Raw genomic sequence first — 17,470 nt, 5'->3', positions numbered from 1 at the left:
ACCAAACATCCAAGGACATACATTTTAACAAATATTCTGCTAATATGCATATCAAATGCGTTCTCTTTGAGAAATCTTTGGTCAATATGTCCATTCAATTTAAAGTTCTACTTATAGATATGTATTTTACTAGAGTGGGCAGATCCAACAATAACATTGATTTTATGCATCATCTGCATTTGCTTATGTTTCTTATTTATCTTTGGAGATCAATTTTAATTCATGGCCCCGGACCTGTGACTTTTCCTGGGGCCCCTGGTTTTTTGCAATAAGATTATGAAATATTCATATTTCTAATTATTCATCTCACTACAATTCACTCATTCTCCCTTGTCCTAATTAATCATGACATGACCATTTGTATGACTACGCAAATGTTTTTGTATGTATGTATATGCAAAGATACAAAAGTGAAAGAACAGTAATACAAACATGCAATGTATGCACACGCATATGTATGCTTATGTATGAAGTTTTTTGTGTCTATTGAAGAATAAAGATGGTACTTTTTGAAATCACATTATTTATCTTTAGCATTACTACAGAACAAACCATACTCTCTTTTAGGATGACTTTTGTCAGATTTTTACGGAAAACAAGGATAACTACGCATATGAGGGAAACAATAATCCATCCCAAGTTTTCAGTTTGCACTCTGTCTCATATACGGACATGCCATATTGAATTTTTGTTGTTGTGATTGTGCTCTGCTCTCAAACTTGAAATTGTGAACACAATTGAAAATCATCAAATGTCCACCATTTTACTAGGAAGGGGACTCATATAAAGATTTCATGAGACAATGTGTGAATATTCAGTAGTTTGCAGAGGCATGGCGTGTTTGTCAGAAAGAGGTAAAAGGAAACTATTGGACGGATAAAAGAAACCTCTTTAAATTATCAAGTTCTCTGTTACCCTTTGAATTTAACCACAAAAAGCAACCGAAAAACTATTTGAGCAATTTTGCCCGAAATTAATCCATCATGAGATTGTGAGAAACCAACATCTCATTATTTCTTGTCTAAGGCTAACAATTACTCAGAGTTCAGAGTTACTCAGAGTTAACTAAGCAGTATAACATGCTATAACCATAGTCTTTTGTAACTCCACAGCCAAATTTGTAGTTCCAATCAGCAAAATATAAAAAAGGGTATAAATATATAAAGTCAAACACCTACCTTCAAAACTAGTTTAACTTTGAAAAAAATAAAAAATAAAAAATAAAATAATAAAAAATGTTGAAACCAGATTTATAAGCAAAAGCTGTAAAAAGATGTAGAAAGCTTCTAACTGTTAAATATCACTTCTAATTGAGAAAACTACCACTACTCATCACCAATGATCCAGTCTTGTCAAGTCTCTTTTGAATAATATTCAGGGAATCGGGGGCTAATTGGAATTGGTTGTAAGCCTCTATTCAAATATAAAGGCCACTATTTACAGAAAGGGATTCTCAAGTCAGCTCTTTATATTATCTCACCTCACTTTCTAACCCAATTCACAGAGACGTGAGATGAGGTGAAGGGCAGACACAGGAAATCCTTTATATCACACCAAAATAATTTCATTTGAATAATGCATTTGCACTGTCAGAATGAGTTGCAAAACTGTATGACTTTGCCGGTTTTGAAATTAGCTTTGTGAAACAGCTTTGCTAGTTGTCATATTTACTTCTTGTAATCACTGATTAAAGATCTTGCAGAAATAATAGAACATCCCATTTTCAAGAGAAAACTAGAGACTATTACAGATTACTGGCACTCGCCATTCACCATCATTACATTTGCACACATGTGTGTGTCACAAGTGAAACACAGGGGGGCACTATAGATCAATTAAGGGCTTTAGTATTTGTCAGCAAAGTGAGATCTGGCTGTTAATATCCTATGGGCAATTTACAGCATTGAAATACATTTTGAAAAGTAGATTACATTAATCAGCCGGCTGAATGTCTTTCATGAGCCTGCTGTGATATGTATACATCCTGCAATCAAGGACCCAGCTTTCCCTCAAATTTTAATATACAAGAAGCACGGCTGTGTTACTAGATTTCACAGATTTATTTATGCATAATGACTTGACAAGGCAGATTTGTATCTTTTATCATGGGCATGTACTATATGTGCTGTGGATTCAGGAAATAAAAAGATCAAAGTAGGTCAAGTGAAGTGAATACTGTCAAGCCGAAAACACTTTTTCCTTCAAGCCTCGACTCCTACTCAAGTTTTACTGCACACGCTTGTCTTCACAAGTGTTCAATAAATACTTTTCCCCAAATTTAAACTGTAAAATGGAAAATGGTTCAAAATTTATGAACAAAACCAGTTCTATGCAATAAATTTTATGGCTGTTCCCGTGTCAAAGCTTTGAGAGAGAGACTATCTTCCTTTAACGGCAAGGTCTGTGTTGCATATGTTTATAAAATTAGCGTATGTTTCTTTTGTATTCTAACTTCAAAGATACGTTGGATTCAAAAAGTGGATGTGTAAGATTAAGTTCTCTCTTTCAATAAAAAAGTTTCAAATCATCTTGGAAAACATGCACTTTCATTATGTTGCGTGATCATCTGGGGTTCAGAGGAGACGCAGTCTGACAGCAAACCATGAAAATCTGATGAGACAAAGCTACTCAATGCTAATTCCATTATTGCCTGCGTTTGTACAAGTATGATTTAATAGACTTCACAACAGTGAAACAATTTATGACCTGGAATATAAATATGTATTGAATTAGTAAAGCCAAAGATGATGATAATGCTTTTAAAAAACAACTACAATAGCAAGAATCATTGATACAAGTATTGTTTTAGTTAAAATAAAGGCCTGATTTAAGTCTTTAAGTCAAACAGAATATCCACCACTCAAACAGAATATCTAGATGCCACCATGTTATACAATATTGAACCTGAAATATCCACCTACTTCATGACCTTTTCTTGTTGACACTTGACAAATGGAAAAGGAGACAGTCTGACATGATCTGGGGTACATAGAACAGCTTTTAAGAGGAAACAAGGTCAGCTTGCGTCTTGCCCTCCTAGAAATGTCGAGGTATGGCGTGGCCCCTTCGCATAACGAATTCAGTACATCATGAGAAAGCAATGAGAACGTTGACTGATAATTGCAATTTTCAAAGATTTTTATCTTTGTTGAGAAAATGCAATTAGCAGTGCTTTAATTTGTATGCTGGAACAATCCCACCATAATGTCATATTTGACAGTTTTATTCAAAAGCATAAGCTCATACTATTTACATATAATATTGATGGCTAAATTTTCACCCACTCTGGATCCATTTTCACTATCCGTGGAACATGACAGCTTCATCAAAGCTTAATTATAATTACTTTGTGCATGACAATGAGAACCAGACTCTCCATACAAACAGCTCAGCTCCCTTATTGGTTCTGATTATGGTTCTTGCATTTTTGAAATATTTTATGTGAATATTTCAACTGGCAATGTCTGGTATCTGCGGCCTTCACCATGAAAATGAAAATGTCTCTGTGTAAGGTCATTATTTAACATTCAGCTTGCAAAGCAAAGATGTTCTTTTTTAGTAAGCATTGATACTGACTATTTCAGGAGGGTGTGGTGAGATATGGTAGTAGGGCAGGCAGTAGCTGAAAGAAAAAAATGTTATGACCAATGATTATCATTTAATAGACCCAAAGCAGCTTCATAAAGCAATCATATTTTATGACATGCTTCAAAGTAATGCATTGTTGCTATTTGTGCTACTCACAAATTTAGATCGCTTAGAAATTATTTGTCCAGCTTATGTCATAATATCATGAGACTCTTGATGCATTTTACCAAAAAAAAAACAAAAAAACTGTCACTTAAAAGATATGATTGCTTTGTCTGCTTGTGTTTGAGCAATTGTTAATGACAGGGAATCTTGTGGTGGTTGATGGATATGAGAATGTTTACATGCTGACTTAAGAGGGTTAAGTCACAGTTACAACTCTTGATAATGGGATGGAAAGTCTGATTTGATTCTTGGTGGGGCTGAAATGAAAAGGGATGCTATGTAGGCTACTGCATGATGCTGTCCTTAAAGTTAGGAATGACTCAATGTCTCCTAAGCACAAAAAAAACATTGGAAAAAAAATGGCTTAATTTTACCCCTGATAGTTCATGATTAAAATACTTAAGAAAATCCAATCATTCAGACAGCACTGCATCAAGAACCACCATTTTCCTACAATAATTAAACCACATGGACTCAACATTACTTTGGAAAAGACAATTGTGAAGCACCGCAATGTAGAGATAAATCAAGAAATAAAAGTTTAAATGTGAATGTACCATACCAAAATCCTTATTTTTAATGTAACAAGAAACAGAACGCATAGGTCTGTCATGGATAAAATAATCATTTTTTTTGAAAATGTGATACAATTATTATGAAAGGGTATTGAATCCTGAGATTCTCGGTTTCAACAAATTAAGAAAATTGTAAAAAATGTAAAACAATACATACACAGTAGCAAAATATGTTACTGCTCCAGAGCAACAATCGACAAAAGGTAAAGTTGACAAATCAGTAGTTGTTCATTTAAGCTGTTAACAGAACAGTATTGATCAACTGTATGGAGGGGGGCACTAACTGAGGTGAAATTACTATCATTATTCATGGCTAACCAACGATTTGCTGTCACCAAAAGTCTCCTGCCTGCAAAGCTTAAGGCAATGTGAGTATAGGGAAGCAAGCGTTACAAGTGCTTCCGAAAATGGGTTACCTAAGAGCACTGGATTGCATTTGATAATCATTTGAACATGATTGCTGCTGGCAACAGCAACTTGATGTGAAATGGGTTCTGCCATTTGCTTTTAAATGGAGTAAAGTGAGAGGAGCAAGGTGTATCCTAACACTGCCTTTATGCCAGTGGTTATTCACAAATCTTCTTTAAAAATAAAAAAAGATGTGTGTATCTCTTTAAAACCAAAAAATAGGTCTTTAGCTTTAAATGTTAATAGCCAATTGTTATGTTGTTGTATTTTCACTATACAATAATGATTAAGCTTTTCTATGAAAAAGGGATGAAAATGTTAAAATAAGAAGAAAGTCACTTTTTCACAACAGGCTTTAGCTAGATCACGATGTTAATTGTAAGCAGATAATGGATAACCAGGTAGATTTGCAAATTATTCACTCTACAGTTAAAATTTTTCTACAGGGATTAAAAAACCAGACCCAGGAGGACTGGGCTATAGCAACCGGTGGAAAACAAAAGTATCGCAAATGTACAAAATGTTATTGAGCAATTTTGGTTCTAATGAGCAAAAAGAACAAAAACACAGGTTTTGCGGTCAAGAAACATTTTTGGAAGACTTGACGACACCCAATGTCAAAATGGAACCATGTTGTCTATTTACAATTTCATGCCAGAACTTAAGGGAAGGCCCAGGTTGATGGCTTGGATTTTGGCCTCTGCACCAGCTAAGAATCCAAGTGAAAGTTCACCTCTGCCATCAATTCACTTTCAGAATACTCCTTCCATCCATTTCACTACCATGTCCTTTTTGGCAAATCTCCAGAGTGTGATTAAAAAAAGCGACTCAGAGTCTGTGTTGATAGATGTTTTTGTAACCCATGAACGCTACATACAAGCTTTGCTAAAAGCTCGAATCACAGGCCAGAATTACATTGACACTAGTACTTAAGAGTTCCTCCAATAGGCTTTGCAACTCAAACAAACCCTTTCCCCCGAGTTACTCTGAACACAGATTACACTCCTGAATGAAATTTCCATCAGAAATGATTGAGAGCAAACAAACAGCTTGACAGGCTCATCAATCGAAACATTTTTACACAGAGTCACTCTGGTGAAACATATGTCACACTTTGTTTCCAGGTTTGATTTGAAAACACACCATGCTAAACCAGTGTCAACCATCACTTTATTGCAAGATAGCTGCGAGATGTTTCTTGTTAAATACCCCAGTGTTTTCTTTTTTAACCCCATATTGCTTTATATTACATTAGTCATTTGGCAGATGGTTTTATCTAAAGCGACTCACAAAAAGTGCAATTCAGTCACCGGTCCAAAGTACCAGTAGTCGGAAGTCAGAAGTGATCACACTACCAAATAGCCATCTCAAAACCATATACAGGATGGTCTCAGAAAATTTGAATATTGTGATAAAGTTCTTTATCTTCTGTAATGCAATTAGTAAAACAAAAATGTCATACATTCTGGATTCATTACAAATCAACTGAAATATGGCAAGCCTTTTATTATTTTAGTATTGCTGATTATGGCTTACATCTTAAGAAAACTCGAAAATCCCGTCTCAAAATATAATATCATGAAAAAGTAATTTTTGTTTTTTTTAATTGCATAACAGAAGATAAAGAACTTTATCACAATACTCTAATTTTCTGAGACAGTCCTGTACACACACATTAATTTCTTCCTTTTTTTGTTTATTTTGGTTTTTTTTGGGGGGGGGGCTAAGTGCGATTAGTATGGTAGTGCTTAGTGAAGAGGTATGTTTTCAGCTCACGGCGGAAGATTGGGCAGCGACCCTGCTGTTCTGACCTTTTTCGGGAGTTCGTTCCACCACTGAGGAGCCAAGACCGAGAAGAGCCGAGACCGGTTCGATCGGCAGCCAGGGGCTCCGAGAGATGGGGTGGACAATCGCCGAGGGGGGTGGCTGATAATGACAGGTGGCTGTCTAGGACCACACCCAGGTTTGCAGGTTATGATGGGGGGGACAGTGATGTTCAGAATTCTACCCCTAGCATTTGCGAGTCCAGATAAAGAGACCTCAGGCTTACCCCTTGTGTTCTTGTACAGCCTCAGTTCTTGTACAGTGTTTCCCAACCTTTTTTGAGCCACGACACATATTTTACATTAGAAAAATCAGACAGCACACCACATAAAAAGATGTTTTTGATTAAATCAAATGAAACTTCGGTCTCAATTTACTTACCTTGTGTGAAATCTGCCCCCGTTTGGTTGAACACAAAGCTGATATTATTGCAGGAATTGAGGAAACACAATTAACCTTTCATTGTACTGTCTTGAGCTCCCCTTTTTTTACTTTCTTCTGATCACTACTCAAACTTCCGACCCTTCACCTGGGTCAGAATGTTGTAGACCAGCTCGTCCTGATTGAATACTTTTTCTTTTAAAATGGTTTTCCATTCCATATCACTGTTGTTGTCTCACTCAAAGCTTGAATAATTACTCTGCTGTTTGAGCAGCAGCAGGTAGATACACAGGTTAATTTACTACCTGTTGCCATCTAGTGGAAACGCATTTAATTGTTCTGCCTGTCACCGCATGCTGCCAACACAGACAGATGTACAGACACATTATTTCTGTTGAATAAATAATTTTTGGACCAATCAGGTGAAAGTGGGGACACCTGATAATCTGTCATGGCACACTAATGTGTCATGGCACAGTGGTTGGGAAACACTGCTCCAACCAGCTAATGCAAAACTATTCAATCCTCCACCTGTCTGTGTGTCCGTGTGTGTGTGTGTGTGTGTGTGTGTGTGTGTTCTTGGTTGTAACATCAGAAACAGGTGAAAGAACCAGGCTGCCAGCTGCTCCTAATCAAGATGGCACCCAAAGGTCACCTCAGAACTCAGTAACTTCCCGTTTGGATCAGATGATGGTGCTGCATTCAAAGGCCGTGCCCTGTTGTTATAATTTGACTCTGGTGCATTCAAGCCCTTTCAGCTCCTTTTCAACACATTATTAGAATTTTGTGATGTCACTTTGTAGCTGCTTGTCTGGCCTCAGTTTAATTAAATGTGGTGGGGCTGCGGTGTGATAACAGCAGAGACAGACATAACTGTTAGGCATGTTTATTTATGCCAATTATATCATGTTCTTCATTCATTTATAAGCACAGCGGAAGTACATTTCATTTTAACAGCAAGAGGGATGTTTTCTCTGGGGAAGATCCAGAACCTGTTGCAGGGAAAGGCCATCTGTGTGGCATGGTACTATCATTGTGTACTTAATTTCACATGTTACATTTGAATGAGTGATTAGTTGGAAAGGATCTAAAAAAATTAATTGAGACTTCTTTAAAAAAGTGCATATGACTGAGAAGTATGCAGAGACAGCAGAGTTGTTTCTGGCAACGTGACAATCAACTTTAGATGTTACTTTCATATCTATAATTGCATTTTATGAATAATTATTGAGACACAATCATTGGATATATTTTCATGAACTCAGATGATTATCATCTCTAAACTGATGATATAAGCATCTTTTTGTCACACATTTGAATCCTTTCCAGTTATTTTTTTAAGACTATCCAACCCTGATAAACACAGAAAACTGTTTCCAACTTTTTCAAGCCCCCAGGAAAAGCAAAGGTTGCTGCCTGGAACATCTCTATACATGTCAGTCACCTTTTTTACTAAGGTAACACACTGACAGTTAATCTAAGACAATACTTCATTGATCCCCTTTGGGAAAATTCCAAACTGTATAAACTGTTAAACCTCCAATAACAAAATTATTTTTAAGATGAAACTATACTTACAAACACTATTGAAAAGAACCCCTGTTTTATTCATTGTATTGACAGAGCTACACTCTCCCAGAACCATCATGTTCCAGTACACAGCTCTGATTAAGCTGACTGGCAACTAAACATGTTGTTACACAAAGAGGGAAAGAACAGTTTAAAAAAAAAATAATTGAAAAAGCAACCGGACATTATGTTCAGATTAAATTAAATTCTTGGTCTGCAGGGCCCAGAACAATTTTGGATCATTGTGCCTTAAACCAAAATACTGCAAGAAGTTATATTTGTGTTGCATATGCAGAGAAATTGAATTTCTTGCGGTAGTGGTGAGTCCTAGTTAATTTCCCCTCTGATTCTTTTACACATTTGAATTACATCTGACATTTGGTAAGGTCACACAAAAACACCAATGTGTCGCCTCGATACAAGGGGTCCAAATATAGAAGGTCAACAAAGACATATAGATTAGATGGCTGGCCTATGTGAACTGTCTGTGTCTCTCTAAATAAGTGAATAAATGAGTGTTAATTGCTGTACAGAGATGATAAGTGTCTCCTTTTGTCCTGAGTAAACAACTCAAGAGGAGTGCAAGCAGATGTTGACTTGATGGTCTAGAAAAAGGGGGTCCTCATGATCAACAAATGGAATATCGAAAGATACGAATTAGAAATTGATGGGTAGAAAGGCACAACAAACTATGGATCCTAATACGAACAACTGCAATGAGGTGGAGGGCAGTCAAAAATCAACAATAAGTGGTTACTCTGAATGACTTTGTATGAATTATCCACATCTGTACATAGTAGGATTATCTTGCTATGTCCTACTTTTAATTTGGACATTTATGTAATTCAATCAAAATGGTAATAGCTGTTAGGGCAAATCTGTTCTTAATTGATACCATGGGCTTGTTAAAAAAAACAGATGAATAAAACACAAGACCAAGTCAACTTCTGAGCTTATGAATACAAAATTGCCATTCTAAACCCCTGTTTAAAAAAAAGAAGTTATTTTATTGCCAAACTTATGTTTTCTGGATCTATAATCCATACACCATTGTTTTGAGTACAGTGTCATGCAGACAAGGCAAAAAGTAGATAGGTTGAGCTCTAATGGAAATGGACAATGGCTCACAAGGGGTGATGAAGTGATGAAATATATAAATCACAACATAAAAGTAAACAATGCAAAAAGCTTATACAGAAAAGCCAGTGTCCAAAACTGAAGCAAACTAAAAGTCAGATTGAGGTCTTTCACCTATGAGTGGATGTAAACTCCTAAGTATGACTTTCAAAGAAGAGGTCAGAATAGTTGAAATCTGCTTTAGTGTACTTTTTAATGTGCATTCGGTAATAAAATGTCAGAACATGATTATCTGACAATTTTGATTGTTGATGTGTTCCATGTCAGATATACTTGTCACATAAAATGCATATGAATAGCTGCAATGTATTGTTTTGGGGAAAAAACGCTTGGAACACTAAGGAGTTTTTGCTTTCTAAAGAATAGAAGTAGATAGTAAGCTTCTTGGTCATGTGGTTTATTTGTCTCTCACTGCAAGAAAGGGTTAAAGCCACTTGCCAAGAAAAACACCTTTTGACATGAATTACTAAAAATGAAAAAAAAAAAAAAATTCTTGTAAAACCAGGTTCTTGTAATTTATCATTCTTTATTACCACAATATTTTGAGGAAAAAAGAATGGCAGAGATGGCAAATCATGTAAGAAGAACTACTACAACTACCGCCACTAGTGCGACTACTATTTTATTGGTCTGTTACAAAAACAATAAAATACAAGTCACTGAATGGTCATATTCAAGAGAAAAAAAAGACACACAAAAATATGTAATCCATGGTCAAAATGTGAATTTTATTCAGATCCTCCTACAAATCTATTACAATAAAATAAAAAGTATAGAAATATAAACATTACAGACAAGACAAAATTATTTTTAACTTGTAGTAGCGTCTTTTATGTACAAGAGTTCCATTTGATCTAACATTTCACAGTATACGTTGTAAACTCACAATATTCATGGCACAATAAATACATTCTCCTAATCCCTCTCGTAGTAGTACTATAGTATTTTCCTTACGACCAAAAACATTTGAACTGTTGTCTTCTTACTTCTTCTCTAAGGATATGATTATTTTTTGTGCTTCTTCTTTACAATCTTCCCCAATTTAAAATCGAACCGGTTGAACATATTTTATATCAACATCACAGCGAAAGATGTAGTATGGGTAAATGAACAATCCGAATCGCAATAGCCCTCAGCTTAGATGGATGCATTCAATCTCCTCTGTCACTGGCATGGACATGGTCCTGATATCAATTTCATCAACAGGTTTACTTGGGGCATATGTTGACCTCCAGCGCAACAATACAATTTTCTTCAGATACTTAACTGTGTTGTTTTTAACACTGACAAAGCAAAAAGTGTTGATCATGCTGTTGCTCATGGCAATACATTCAATTATATAGAAGGCCACCAGTGAATTCTTTTCACGGGAGATCAGCGTTGGATGGAAGTCTCGCAGGATCGTGAAACCATAGTATGGTGCCCAGCACAGGATGTAGGCTGTTAAGATCCCAATGAGGACCATCACGGTCTTGCGTCGACAGCGCAGTCTCTTTCTAATTTGCACTGTCTGGAAACCGGGAACATTCTTGAACCAAAGCTCACGGGAAATCTGGGTGTAACACAATGCCATTATGAAGACAGGCCCAACAAATTCTACCGCAAAAATGAACATGAAGTAGGAGCGGTAGTAGGCCTGTTGGTCAACAGGCCAGATCTGAGCACAGAAGACTTTGTGAGTGGTTGGTGTGGTACCACCATGAGGATACATGGTTTCAGAGGCAAAGTAGGCCGATGGAACTGAGATCAAAATGGGAACAATCCAGACACAAGTTATCAGGCAGTAGGCTGTTTGATACTTCATACGAGGTTGCAGAGGATGGACTATGGCCATGTACCTGGAAGAAAACACATAGATTTGTATCTAAAAGGTAGGGGAAAGATTCGAATGCAATGTAATAAAACAGTCTGCATTATTTGGCAGTCCAAGTGCTGTGCATATTCAATGGCTTTGGTGAATTGCTTTTGGTCATTCGTTTAAGATACATTTTCAATATATGACCCATTCACATTTCTACATTATTCAGTGAACTGAACTTTCATATTGGTCGGTGCTATTTTTGAATGAGGGAAACTTTAAAGGGCTTTTTTCGCCATTCTTTAACCCAAATGGAAAGCAATAGGGATCGAAAACCAATTCTTTCTTCAAATTAAATCAATCACCATCATAAATATAAAACTATTTTCTTTACAATCTAAAGAGTCAGCTCTTTAGCTGAAATTCTACAAGCTCGAAGACCCATTATATTTTTTGCAATTACCCCTCACTAAAAAGGGTATGTATTATGGATAAAATCTCACGGTATAGAATGTTCTCTTGTTTACAAACCTATTTTGGGCTCCAATGTGATCCAGGTGATCATGAAGTATCAAATGCAGTTCAGTCAGTTCAAATCAATTTCTTGTAGTTGTTATGTTAGCTAAGAAATTATATTTTTAGTGCTGGCAGATTGTCAAATCCCAAGAATCAACACATTTTTATTTTTACATTGATTGCTAATCTTCACGAATCCCAAACCATAACTATTGACCTTGGCTAATTACTAAGGCATGGGTATTAAGTTTGGAATTTCCAACCTGCTAAATATAATTTTATTTTGCAGATGGTCAGCAGTCTTCTTAATTCATTTTTTTGTTTGTTTGGTTGGTTTTGTTTGTTTCTATCATGGACACTTCAGGCTGTGGTCTGATGGCTGTCAATGTCTTTATCAAATATTTTTCCTTTTTTTACTGAAGGAACATTTGCAATACACACTATATATTGTTTTGAAAAGGGACACGTGCCACCAGATGACCTACTTTCAAAGCGTTTTCGGTTTGCACAATAGATCCCGTGCACACTGAACTTAAACGCTGTATTTATCTACCCATATATAGATAGGCTAGGTCAAAAATATTTAAAAATTGATTAACAGTTTGATTAGAAAATTACACTAAAATAAGAAAATCTGTCTCAGCTAACAGTATCCTTGGAATTCACATCATATTGACAGACTTTCAACTGCAAAGACTAGAACTCATTGGAAAATTATGTAGTTTGAGTGTGGGTTTAGAACTGTGGAATCTTCACATATGCATTAATGTAGTTCTGAAACTAAGATTTAACATCATTCTAATTTAGAACTAAGTGTTGCTGAGTGTTTTAGTTTCACCCAACAAATAACAAATTCTTTCATACCTTAAATCACCCTTCGATCAGCTAGGTGATCTGGTGCTATCTACCACTGACTGCTACAATCTTGCCCATGGTGGGGGAATACAAAGGTTGTTACAGGTTTAGCAAGAAGATTAAAGAATAGATAATAATATGATACAGCAGCTTGGACGCTGAATCTATGCACAACGGGACTATTTGGAATAGATGCCCACTATCAGAAAAAATCAGTTGATATCAATCCACATAAATTAAATCCACATGGGGCAAAGTCAGGAAAACAGCACCAGAACTTTTAAATTGGTGCAAGATTATGGAATTTATTGGATATAATTTCTCAAGTGTTTGACAATTAGTATTAGAATTTACAATTTCCTGAAGTGAGATGATGAGACATGCAAGAATGTTGGAACACACAGTGGAGGGGAATTGTCAGGTATGGTGTGTGACAGAAAAGGATCGCCAAGAATGAGGGGAAAGGTGCGCAAGATGGTGGTGAGTCCAGCTATGTCGTATGGTTTAAAAACAGTAGCACTGAGGGAAAAACAGAGATCTTTGGGAATGACAAGTATGAGCAAAATCTGGAACAAGTCAAACAGAGCACACATTAGATGATTTGGAGATAAAGTTTGAGATGGTTTCATAAATGTACAGAGGAGGAATGTGGAGTATATTGGTCAAGGGATACTGAGGTTGGAGCTGCATGGCAGGAGGCCTAAAGGGCAAACCAAAGAGGTGATTTATAGATGTATGTGGAAGAGCATAGATTAGTGAGTTAGTGTGCGAGGAGAGGCTGCAGAGTAGTGTTAGAGGGTAAGCTGTGGCAACCCCTGAAGGAAACCGCTCCAAGGAAAAATAAAGTAGGAAAGTATTATAAATTACAACGGATCTTGTATCCATTAATGTGTCACAACTTTATAGCTATTATTTTCGATATGATGACTTTTGTTCTATTTCACAAAAATGATTGTCTGACAAGCAGAGTCTGTGTTACTCGATTGAAAGAGGATGAAAAATCTGATGCTTTGATTAGTTATGGACATATCATGAAAAAAAATTGTGAAATAATAAAATAATAACTGAAAAACTGACCGCAGCTCACAGCGAAAATGTATTTATGACATTTTCATGGCTGAACAACCTACAAAAAAAAAAAATGATACTGGAAAAAAATATATTGTTCTGGTTGGGACTGATGTAAAATAATGGTTCCCCTGATAACTTTATCCTATCTATTTTTATGATATGGTATTTGCATTGGCTTCACTATTATAAATCTTTGGCATACATATGTCACAGGTCTGTCAACAGGACTAATGGTACTTGACTGTTTTGTTTTATTTTGCCTCTGGTATTTCTTCAACTACATCAAGCAATTCTGCTTTGCAACATCATTACAGCAAATCATAAAATTACATGTGCTGTTTTTCAGCTTGGGAGTTCATAGTTTCAAATTCCACTGCAGTAAAACATACACATTTGGACTTGGTTAGAAATGTAAAACAACAACTACAAGAATGTAGGGCTTTTTATTTGCTTGAGACTAGTGTGCTTTGATTCAGAATTCAAACATGAAGACATAAGCCCCATTCAAAACATAACAATTGATTGCTCCCACATCGGTAATTTGTACTTGTAAAGATACATGTAAACTAATGAGGAACAAGAGGCTAGGCCAAGGCCTGGCCAAAATCCCGAGTGACTTATTTTATCCAGCAAGGCAGTATGCTGTTATTTACAGCAGATTTTAAAATGTGCTTTGTCATCATCTCAAAATAAAGAAGAAACCTGTGATTACCTTTAAATTTTTTATACAATTTCTAAGTATTTGAAATATCTGAGGTGTGTCTTGCATATCTCACTGACTTGGAGCATTATAGCTTGAAGCATAGAGCTGCTGTCCAAGCTGTCGTATTTGAATTGGGAATAAAAAACATCTTGAACCAAGAACAGAGGAGGGCAATTTGCTGAAACTTCTGAAGGAGATTTTTTTCACAGCAGTTTGTTTGTTGATTCAACTGGATGTATCTTTATTAAACCTTGACCAAAACAAATAAAGTTGAAATGTTTAAAACACACAAAGAAAATCAGATGAAGGAAGAAGATTTTTTACTATTTGTTAGATTTTGAGTCTGTTTGAGACTGAATACACATGGTACTTCCTTTGACAAGCAGTCTTTCATATTAAAAACTGGCAAAATTAAGGGAAAAAATACAAACAGTAATGGGTGTTAATCTTTTTCTTGCAAAAAGCATACCTCTGACACTCACAGATTCCCACTCACATACAGAGAAGACGCAAAAAGAATGGACCCACCTGTCGATTGCAATTGCAAGCAAGGCATTTGTGGACACGTAAAGTGACACAGTCCGGAGGTAGTTGACAGAGGCACACAGCACAAGCCCGTGATTCCAGGAAAGTTGTTTGACTACATAGTAGTCCACTAGGAAAGGGCAACACACCACTGCCACAATAAAGTCTGAGATAGCCAAGTTTGCAATGAGCAGGTTAGTTAGGTTACGGAGCTTCTTGTAACGTGTCAGTGTGGCAATAAAAATAAAATTTCCCAACCCACAAACAAGCATAATACATACTAACACCACACCGATTACGATGGTTGCCACAAAGAAGGCCTGGCCCTGTGTGGTGTCTGGGATCTCATCAGGAGGGATACCATAGTCCATATCATTATAGTCAATATAATGATCCACTTTAATGGCTGGGACCGTTTCTTGCATTTCTGTGTAAGCAATTACCATATGGCTGATGTTTAATTCCCCCATGTTTCTGCACAAACACTTTTTTTGCTTCAGTAAGAGATCAATTTATGTAAAAAAGAATTTGATCAGCTAAATTAAATTATGTTTTACATTAGCCTAATGGATCAATGGAAATACAGCTGTTGTAATGCTTGTTTGAAGGCAACTACATGAGGGCGATGAATCACCATTGGAAACACCTCATCTTCACCTGAAACAGAAAGGCTTTATCTCAGCATTATTCATGCCGATCAGGAGTCACAGCAATATGATATGACACTACGTGATATCAGTGCAATAGATGTTACATTGATGGTGTACTTGATGTTTTACTGACATTCTGTCCTGAAGAATGTATATTGGTTGGATCATTATTTCAAGCAAATGCCTTTTGGTAATTTATCTCCACCAAAAGCTTAGCCCGGCGTGATGACTAGGCATTTAATTTTAAGGTACTAAGGTGTTCAAATTCATACATGTTAAAAAGCAACCAAATAGACATCTTAATTTTAATAAAAAATTAAATAACAACGTATGTGAAGTATATCGGATATTTCTTAAATGCAAATATGATGGCAAAAAGAAAGGCAAAGGATGACTTTGCTACAAATGTCAGTGTCGCATGACGTCGTTTAGTTATCTTCGTTTTTATCTGTCCTTAACTTTTTAAAGAACTTCTGGTGATGCATGCAAATGAGGCATCTTACACTAAAAATGCACCATTATTTAAAAAACACAGATCTGACCATGACAGCCAAGTTTAATAATCTTGTGACATATTCTTAATATATCAGTATGAGTGGAATATGATGATGGGATTTTCAGCACACACATTCACACAAAAGCATAAACACATATTTCACATTTTGCATTACTCTGAAATTGTTGCATGCATATCTGAACATTTTAACGCAATCATATATTTCAGTTTCATCACATCTAAAACAAAAATATGAATTGCAGTCTATCTTTTTGGAGGTTTTCTCTGAAAAAGTCTGAATATTGCCAAAAAAAACAGCCCAAATCTCCAAATAGACGACTATGGAGCAAGGCAATTCAAGACAGAATAGTAATGAACCAGCCAAAGAAATATCTGTGTTCTGAAGGGGATCATTTGTTCTGGAGGGAATGAATGCAAACAGTCAAAGCACTTACCCCAGTGCTGTAGATTATGTAGAACATGCAGTCTTTTCTGCCGGGCGTTAAGTCCCTTTTGACTTGATGGTCTTTCGAGGATCGGAGAAAGGTTGCTCTTCCCGCAGCTCTGGAAATGACGGTCTGCTTCCTGTGTGATTTGATCTTCACTGAAGCGCTTCTTTGGAAAAAAAAAATATTAAAGAAGAATAAAAGTCTGTTTCCTTGCTCCAAGCGAGTCAATCGGACGATGACGCGCAGCGCGTAACACGTAACCCGAAGCGCGTGCAGGTGTAGGAGGTTGAATCGGCTGAAGAGGCGTTTAATCCGCCTTGTCAAAGTGTAAAATTGACGTGCGCTCAACCCACGCACAAACGCACACACACACACTTTTTGCAAGCACTTCAGGATGCTGTGTTACGAATACATGTTGCAAATACATAAATGCATATCACTAATTTTTATTAAATTCCATGTTGGAAAGGTGTGGCCATACAGAACCTCATGTTTTACTGGTGCAGATGTGGAAGGATTGACTCCAAATACTATAACTTGACCCATTGTGTGCAAGAAATAGATGTCCCAAAATCCGGTTGAGTGTTGAAGCCACATGAACCCAGGCTAGTGTTCTCAGAAAGAATTTACAATTTCTTTGAGTGCTCACATAATAGGAAGTACTGGAGCTTTTCACTGATCCTCAATCGGGTTTCGAAAGCATAATGTGGACTTTGCATTCTGAACATGAAGTGTGTCTCCAAAATTGTTTATGGAACAT

General features: G+C 36.4%; 1 protein-coding gene across 1 annotated transcript; it reads right to left on the bottom strand.

Moving 5' to 3' along the window:
* Positions 1-10,242: 10,242 nt before the first annotated feature.
* Positions 10,243-16,808, bottom strand: prokr1b (prokineticin receptor 1b). The gene is made up of 3 exons (XM_086162040.1): positions 16,717-16,808; positions 15,119-15,772; positions 10,243-11,485 (listed from the first exon to the last, which is right to left on the bottom strand). Exons 2-3 carry the CDS (start codon positions 15,583-15,585, stop codon positions 10,780-10,782), a joined length of 1,173 nt encoding a protein of 390 aa, XP_086018166.1. The 5' UTR covers positions 15,586-15,772; positions 16,717-16,808; the 3' UTR covers positions 10,243-10,779.
* Between the last annotated feature and the right edge of the window lie 662 nt (positions 16,809-17,470).

The sequence above is a fragment of the Fistularia commersonii genome, chromosome 2 (genome assembly GCF_037954325.1).
Source record: "Fistularia commersonii isolate RoL2024-O1a breed Wild chromosome 2, RoL_Fcom_v1.0, whole genome shotgun sequence".
Classification (NCBI taxonomy): Eukaryota; Metazoa; Chordata; class Actinopteri; order Syngnathiformes; family Fistulariidae; genus Fistularia; species Fistularia commersonii.
The sequence above is the reverse complement of the archived record's forward strand: the minus strand, read 5'-3'. Positions and strand labels throughout refer to the sequence as shown.

Excerpts from the sequence above, each read along its gene's own strand:
- prokr1b (XM_086162040.1), bottom strand. The coding sequence starts at position 15,585 with ATGGGGGAATTAAACATCAGCCATATGGTAATTGCTTACACAGAAATG. Across the intron at positions 11,486-15,118 it reads CTTGCAATTGCAATCGACAG|GTACATGGCCATAGTCCATC; the intron begins GTGGGTCCATTC and ends GTTTTCTTCCAG.